The following is an 8,401-nucleotide window of genomic DNA, read 5'->3' as shown; positions in this document are numbered from 1 at the left end:
GCTGCAGTGGCTCTTGCGTTCCGCGCCACAAGTGACAGCCCCATTCTCGCGAGGTGAAGCCCTCGGCCCCCAGTGGTGGGCAGATGGCTGCCAGCAGCTCCAGGGCGACACGCCCTCAGGCTGGGGTCTAGGGACAGGGAGTCGCTCCTGGCCATGTCCTTGGACGCACTCTGATTTGACCCACTTGGGCCACAGGACCCCCCGCACCAGTCGCTGCGGCTGTGGGCACTGGATGTCTTGAGCCGCCAGGACCCCCGGACACAGTCCAGGGAGGTTCCCCGGGGGAGGGGGAAGCAGGTACGGGTGACTCTCCAGGACTGCCTTCACGGACACTAGCTGGGCCGCGAAGCCTCAGGTGTCAGTAGGCGGGGAGCCTGCCTCCCGGTGTTTCTGGAAGGACGGCACCACCTTCCCCGCAGAGAGTGGGAAACCGACACTGATTTGTCCCCCAGCTCAGGGCCACCCCCCACCTCAGGAAGCCTGTTCTCTGCGCACTTCCCAGGCTAAGTCACGGTCAAGAACTGACTACGGCCTCTGGTTTCCAGCCTTCATTACCGCCCACGGGCCTTCCCTTCTTCCCCTGGGGACTCTGGGCGTGTGTCTGTCCCCTGTGCCTCTCGGTCCCTGGGGACCTCGCCCCTTGTGGATGTGCCTGCGGCTCCTGGTGCCGCCTTGTGAGGTCACCAAATGTGCCTGGGTCCCACAACCAGCCAATCTCTGGCTCCTGTACCCCCAGTAGTTCCGGAGTTTCGTCTGACTCCCCCAGAGTCCTTATGTTCCTGGGAACATGGCACGGGTTGGAGGTGAAAATCAGGCAGAGGACACGAGAAGACCAACAACGCCATCAGGCCCTGCGGCCTTCAGAGATGCTCCCTCCTGGTGCTGCCCCTCAGACACCACAACACGCGCCCTCTGGGCAAGGTCTTCCCCACCTGTCGCGCTGCCACCAATGCTGGGGGGACCGTTTAGGGACCTATGAAACCCAGTCACGAGGGGCGGGGGCTGAGGGCCCTCAAGCAAATGGGATGCACCTGGTGGGGCCAGACAAGCCCGTGTCTGCAGTGGGGACGTAAGGGTGTAAGCAGGCCCTCGCCCCCAGGACCTAACTGTCCCTCCCCCACCGCCAGAACAAACCCAGTGCCGTGACCAGGTCCGTAACCCGCCCCACTCCATCTCCCAGAGGAAGGACGAGCGCAAGGGTTTTGGCAAAACGATTTTATTGTTTAAAAAATAAGTGTCACGTCTGACATACAAAAAGTCATTTTCAAAACTCGGTTCTGAATGCGTCTCATGGTCTGAGACATCTTTAAGTGGCCACTATTTCCATAAAAACCAGGGGCAGTTTCTCTTTGCACAAAAAGGCAGGGCACATTCCTGCTGCTTGGCGGAGAGGAGCCTTCGTGCCCGCAGTCTCCCCACCGCACGCGGGACGCAGTCCCTCTGGGAACGGAGCGCCCCGCGGCACAGAAGCCCAGGACCCAGTGTCCCGGTGTGGGACAGAGAGCGCCCGGACACGGCCCAGACTGCATCACGCCCTGGTTCCCACGCCGGCCCCACACCCCCTCCAGGTCTCTCGCTGGCACCGGACCCACTCGGCCTTCCCGGCTGGAAGCACGCAGCCCTGCACTCCGGGGCAGCGACCGCTCTCGGGCCCAGCGGAGAGGCCCTGCCGGCTGTGCTCAGCCCTGTTCTTCCAAGAGGAAGGGCCCGGGAGGGGCAGGCGGTTAGGGCACACCTCATGGCAGGTGCCCTCGGGGCCCTCAATCAGCGCTGACCCAGGGTCCTGGCCTCTCCCAGTTAGGAATCTCATGACGTTTTACGACTGACCTTTCTAGGCTTACGTAGCGGTACAGCTAAAGACCCAAACTGGACAAATTTGGGCCGTGTCTGTTTACACTTCCGCTTTCAAAGCTAACATTCAAATATGCTCCCCTGGGCTCTCGGCCAAAGAAAATGCGTTTCCTTGGTCCTACACCAGAGGGGCAGACAAGGTGCAGAGGCTTCCTTTCGAACACCTGAGAGCAGCACGAGAGGTCCGCACAAAGACCGGCCTTGGGAATCAACAAGTAAGCAGAAGCACAATTAATCTAGACCTCCGCCCCATCCAGCCTTCCGGGCAGACACAGAGGCGCGGACACGTCCCGGGAGGGGGCGGGGGATCTGCTTTGCCAACAGATGCGCCCCCGGAAGCCGGCTGGAGAGGAAGTTTCCCCCAAAGGATCGTTCTCCCCAGCTTGCTAGGATTTCAGAAATGCCTCCTCAAATCTCTCGCTGCCCCTGTCTCGTGCTGGTGACAGCATTACTCAGCTTACACCTTGCGTAGCAACGGGCCTGGGGCCTCAGGTGCCGCGCTCACCCCCCACCTCGGGCTGCCGGTGCGGGAGGTGGGAGCGCAGGCCCCGGAGAGGACCTCGGCCACGGCCACGGCCGCGGCAGGTCCTCGGGAACACAAGCTGCTCCCTGGTTCCTGCTCCCCAGGGGAGGGAAGGCAGCTCTAAACAGGGGCGGCGCCCTGCTCTAGCTGACCGGGCGCCAAGAGGCGGGGGATCCAAGACCATGCGGCGCCCACCTCGAGCCCCAGGCCGGCAGCACGAGGCGGACGCCAGACCGCGGGGACCGTGGCTTGGGTGACCCACCGGTTGGCAGAGGGAAGACGGCAGGCAGGGCCCTGACCCTCTTCCTCCAGGAGGGGCCACCTGGAGGGTGGCCAGGGGGGCACGGGAGGGGCACAGGCAGCAGAGGCTACAGGTAAGCATGCGGCCGGCCGGCGGCCGGCCTGGCGACACTGGGAGGCGGCCGCCCTCTTAAGGCCCTGGCCCCTCCAGCCTTTGTGTTTCAAAGGGTGAGCGCGTGCGGATGGCGCGAGCCTGCCACCCGGGGCACCACTGGCCTTTCCTGTGCCTTGCTCCTTCCCAAAAATGCTGCCAGGTAGCGCTCCTTCCGGAACACGCTGCCAGGCAGCTTCTCTCAAGTGGACTGAGTTCTGCAGGGTCCCGGGTGCTGAGGACAAAATCGAACTGGATAAAACTGATGCCGAGTCTGCTTATGTGAGGATGCATATGTTTTTATGGGAACAAGTTGTTCCGGAAAACTGAATTGCACGCAACACCCCGCCCTGCCACACACACACACACACACACACACACACACACACACACACACGGTTCTGTGGAAGCTTCTCCCTTTCTCTGTCACACTGTCCTCAGCTCTCTGTGCCAACGGGGAGAGGAGGGACCCAGGCAAAGCAGGAGCGTGCCCTGGGCCCGGGGACATGAGCCTGTGCCTTCGGGAGCACTCCCCTGGAGGAGCGTTCCCAGCCAGGTCACTGGCAGAGCTTGGATTCTGCGGCTAATGGGGGGGGGGGGGCGGTGGGAAGAGGCCGCTGTCTGCAGAGACAAGAAGCGGGAGGGTCAAGACGCGACTATTTTCACGTGCGGTTAGCAGAAACCTTTGCTCCCAGATCAAAATCAGACTCTCAGCCTACAACCACCCCACCTGGAAAGTCCCTCAACTCTTTCCCCACAACAAATGGTAATATGCTCGTTCTAGAGATGCTAATTTGACGAGGAGGGGCCCTTCCGCCTCGCCTCGTCCAGGTCAACAGCGACAGCGAGGGCCGCTGACTGCCTCCCCAGGGAGCCGCTCCGGAACCGGAACCGCCGCTCTGGGCAGGAGGGGGCGCCACGGGGCCAGCACCCCTGTGGTCATCAGAGGCCTCCAGCTTCAGCTTCCAAGCCATCAGTAAACAAGGACCCCTCCACTTGCCTCACGGAGTGGCTGACAGGGTAGCAGAGACCGAGCGAGCAAAGCCTGAGTGACAGCTGACTCCCCAGGGAAGGTGTGTTTCTTGCTGAGGATCAGGGTCCAGAGAGGGTGAAGGCCTTCACCCCCCGGGGGCCCGGTTCTGAGAACGGCTTCTTCCCAGCACAGGGACAAGGGAGGGAAAGGGAGACGCAGACGCGGAGTTACTGGCTGTGTCTCCTGGTGGCCTTTGCTGGTGTGATTTTTAAGACGGCACTTGACCATGGAGAGGAGGATCCTGGGCCCCTCTGCCCCCCCCCCCCCCATCCCGTGCACACAGGTGAAGGGGGGCATTCTGAGGCAGGGCCCTCCTCTAAGCACCGGACGTTCCGGGCTCACCCCCGCACCGACTCACTGTAATTCAGAATGGTGACATCAGGAGCCTGCTGGCCCTACATCCTGGAGGCCTCCGTGGGCACGTGGGGGGCCCTTTCTCTCAGTGCTGCAGCCGCAGAGGACAAAGTTCCCAAGGGACACACGGGTGGTGCTCGGAGCCAGCAGCCCAGGGAGGCAGAACGTGAAAATGGGAAGAAACACACCCGGGAACTGCTAGGAGGGGCTCCTCTCTGGTCACACGTGGAGAGGGCAGGGATGGCGCGAGAGCGCCCCCATGTGGCCACAGGTGGCACCCGGCCTGCAGCCACCCACGTCCTCTCATGCCCGCTGGCCAGCCAGGTGCCTAAAAGCTAAAATGCCGACCCTCCAGAAAGAGAGACTTCCCGACCCGGCACTGGGGTCCTGCCTCGCCAAGGGGAGCTCTGTTGGTGCGAAGAGAGGTGTCCTGTCTGGACGGGTCGCTGGAGGTCAGGGGAATTTTAAGAGAGCCTTCCACATCGAGAGCCCCCCTCCCAGGCACCAGATTCACACGCACACATCTCAAAGCGAGACCAGAATTCTTTTAAATCCATCGCCTTGAAGAAAGCGTAAACAATCAAAAGTAGAGAAATAGATTTGGCCGGGCTCCTCCTCCCCAAGGAAAGCTCTCTGTGGGGCACCCACACCGGACACAACGTGTGACTTTAAAACAAGACAGCAGTCACAGAAAGATCGGTCTCATTCCTTTACAGTCCTGTCTTGGGGGCATGACTCTGCGGGAAGCTGGAATAAAAATTCAATATGTGAGAATATTTTTTAAAAGAATTTCAGACTCACCGCCGTCCCCCTCCCCCGCCCTCCCCCTGCCGGAACCTCGGGGGTTTCGGAAAAACAGGCATTACTGACCCACCGCTAACCAGGAACAGAGCAGCCACCCTCCTCTTAAAGACAAGCTACCTATTTCTTTTCCCAGCTCTTTCACAGCGTGTTAGTGGGAGGGGCCGGTGGACGGCAAGTAGGTCGCTCCATCCGGCATCATCCACTGGGAGGGAGCACAGTCGGTGGGACGCCTGCCCCCTCCCCCCCGCCCCCCGTGGCCCCGCGAACCCGCCCTGTCCCCCGAGAAGGCTGCAGCTGCCCCACCGAGGAGGCCTGACTCCCGTCTGGTCCGATCAGAGCACCTGGATGGTGGAGGCCGTTTGCACGGTGTCTCTCCCCACATATGATGTGTCACCATCAGAGAAAGACTTAACTGGATCTTTCCTGGTAAAGCAAGAGGGTATACTGAGAGTGGAAACGCCCACCGGAAGTCCCCTGAGGTACAGAGGACCCTCATAAGTGAGGGATCCCTGGAGTGGCCGAATCATCTCTGCGCACCGTGAATCGCGAAGGGGGCAGGGGGCCGGCTGGAGGAGGGAGAGCAGGCGGCGAGATTTCTGGGACCTTTTAACTTCCTTGTGTTTGCTGCTGTGTAATGCTACCATCCTTCAGCCCTCTGGGGGGCAGCAGAGAGACCGAGCGATGAGAAAAGACCCCCCCATCGTCAGAGTCAGAACCGAGAGGAAGGGAACCCAGAGGGAGCAGGAGAGACAGCCACCAAGAGGCCAGAACAGAGGGCTAAATGTCAGAGGCTCAGGAAGAAGGGGAGGAGGGGACAGAAGAAACGGGGACTCGGCCAACTCGAGGTCTCCGGACAGTTCCCAGCGACCTGCTCTGCGTGGGCTCTGCACCCGGTGGACACCTGTGTCCCTTCTCTCTACCATCCATAGTCTGTTTCCACGGGAGCCAGCTCAAGGATCACCCCCTCCGGGAAGCCTTCCTGGGTTAACCTAATCACGGCATTCTTGCCGGAGTTGGGAGCCTTCCCCCCTGCCCGGTTCTGTGCTGCTGGTGTTCATGGGGAAAGGCCACAGGTGTGCTCTTAAGGTGGATACTTCTCTCCTGAACAGGACCGGAAACTTCTCAAGAGCAGAAACTCCGTTTCTTCCTTGCATCTGTGTCTACCCACCACAACTAGACAGGGACCGTCAAAGGGATTGGGCTAAGGCCTCGTCCTTTCCTCTCTGGCGGCCTAACCCTGAGGCATCGGGTTCCAGGCAGCCAGGGCAGGTGGCAGGACGAAGGAGAGGGGACGGTACGGGGAGAGCGAGAGAGGGAGTGAGCAGAGGCCACTGGGGCCCTCATCCCAGAAACGCCTCATAGTCCATGTACCAAACCAGCTGGCCGGAACTCGGCAGGACGCCTGAAATGGGCCATTTCTTGGGCTCGTGGCCCACGCGGCTCACCAGCATGGTGATCTCACGCTTCACCCTGCCCATGACCAGGACCGCCACCTTCCTGGCGCGGTTGATGAGGGGCAGGCTGAGGCTCATGCGCTGGAACGGCCTGGAGGGGCTCTCGGTCAGCACGACCAGCTGCTCGCCGTCCAGGCCGCTGGGCGACTGCGGGAAGAGGGAGGCCGTGTGCCCGTCTGCGCCCATGCCCAGCAGCACCAGGTCGAAGCTGCCGTTGGCCACCAGGGCCGAGATCTCGCTGGCGTACGTCTGGGCGCCCTGGTCCTCCTCGGCGCACAGCCGCTGGTGGAGATGCACGGGCATGGGGTGAATGTTGTAGTAGGGGACCCTGACGTGCTGGAGCAGGTGGGTCTGCAGGTGCTGGAAGTTGGACTCGGGGTCCCAGAGCGGGACGCAGCGCTCGTCCACCAGCCACAGGTGCGTGTGGGCCCAGGGGAAGCCGTAGTGCCTGGTGGCCAGCTGCTGGAACAGGGGCACGGGGCTCGAGCCGCCGGACAGCGCCAGGTGGAACGTGCCAAAGCGCCGCACGGCCCGCACGGCCGTGGCCTCGATGTCGTCGGCCAGCTTCGCGATCAGCTCCTCGGGCCAGGCCGAGATCAGCGGGCTCTCTCGGTACTTGGCCTTGAGAACCTGGAAGCTGCTGGGCAGCGGCGCGGGGCCGGGCCCCGGCACCAGCCGCTCCGGCTGCTGCTTCGAGAAGCCCAGCTGGGCGCCGCCGAACTCGAAGTCCAACAGTTGCCCGTTCTCCGCGCCTCCCGGGTAGAGGCGCGGGACCGCGTGGGCCAGGCTGTCCAGCAGGGGGGTCCAGAAGCCCCAGGAGGCCAGCAGGTTCTCCGTGGTGACGAAGGAGTCCTTTCGGCCGTGGAAGATGCGAGATATGAGGACGGAGTAGGCGTCCTGCTCCCTCACGGGGCGGTAGGCATAGAAATCGGACAGCGGGCGGCCGAAGAGGCGGAGCCCCGGCCGGGCCCCCAGCTCCTTCCAGCTCTCGGAGGGCAGGGACGGCCTGAACAGGTTCCGACTGACCAGCACGGCAGGGCTGCCCAGCTCACCGTGTCCGATGTAGAAGACGATCTGCCGAGGGAGGCACTGGCTCTGGTCGGCGACCCAGTGCTCGTCGTTCTGGACACAGTAAGCCTGGTTCCTGAACAAGATGCGAACGTAGCCCACTCTCTCATCCAAGGCTTTGCCGGACATCAGGATGAAAGGGACGCCCTCCCAGCGAAGGTTGTCCACGTGAACGAGGACGCCTGAGGTGACAGGGGACGGCAGGGCTCACGCTCTGGCACAGAGAACCGAGGACTTCCCGGGGCGCCGGCCTTCCCTTCCTCACCTCCGTCAGCCCTTCTCCTTGCTGCCCCCTCCTGCAGGCAGCCTGTGGAGCACCCGTGACCTTGCTATGTTCACCCTTTCCAGCAGCTTCTCCTGCCAGCCAGCGCTCGAAATGCAGCCTCTGGGCCACCTCGGACTCCCACCTCCGTGAGTGAGGTACCTTAGAGTCCCAGTCCCCCTGAGAGACAACCAAAGTCTCACGGTGGGGGCGAGGTCGGGCCAACCCCGACTCCTGCTGGGAAGGAACGCTTCCCTCCAGTCCGCAGAGCACCCGGGCGTACCTGAGGCAGGGTGGTGTGTGGGTAAAGGGGCCTGCAGGGCGCTGTCACCGCCGTAAGAACCAGAAGCTGAGCGTGCTCCCGACTTGTGTTCCTAGCCTGGTTTTCCCAAGTCCCCTCTCTGCATGACCCTGGGCAAGTCTGTGCCACCCTCACCGAGCCTCTCATTTCCTGACCTTTAAATGGAGATGATAATCATACCTGCCTTGCGGGTTTGTGCATGCGAGGATTTAACGAGGTAACGTACAAAAAGTGCCTGGCACGTCGTAAGTGCCCAATAAACAGCCACTGCTCTTGTAGTAGAGTTTACTGCCCGCAGCATTAGGGAGCCAGCCCTCTCCAGGAACGCTCTGGGCCCGTGGAACTGTCCACGGGACGTCG

The 8,401-nt window shown here is 62.1% G+C and overlaps 1 protein-coding gene across 11 annotated transcripts in view; it reads right to left on the bottom strand.

Moving 5' to 3' along the window:
* Positions 1–4,677: 4,677 nt before the first annotated feature.
* The window catches only part of H6PD (hexose-6-phosphate dehydrogenase/glucose 1-dehydrogenase), a 28,400-nt gene continuing 24,676 nt past the window's right edge, over positions 4,678–8,401 (bottom strand). For all 11 annotated transcript variants that reach the window (XM_045475577.1, XM_045475578.1, XM_045475576.1 and 8 more), the window contains one exon: positions 4,678–7,660. In XM_045475577.1, coding sequence (XP_045331533.1) covers positions 6,297–7,660 — 1,364 coding nt within the window. In that variant the 3' untranslated portion in view covers positions 4,678–6,296. The remainder of the gene's footprint in view (positions 7,661–8,401) is intronic.

The sequence above is a fragment of the Leopardus geoffroyi genome, chromosome C1 (genome assembly GCF_018350155.1).
Source record: "Leopardus geoffroyi isolate Oge1 chromosome C1, O.geoffroyi_Oge1_pat1.0, whole genome shotgun sequence".
Lineage (NCBI taxonomy): Eukaryota > Metazoa > Chordata > Mammalia > Carnivora > Felidae > Leopardus > Leopardus geoffroyi.
The sequence above is the reverse complement of the archived record's forward strand: the minus strand, read 5'-3'. Positions and strand labels throughout refer to the sequence as shown.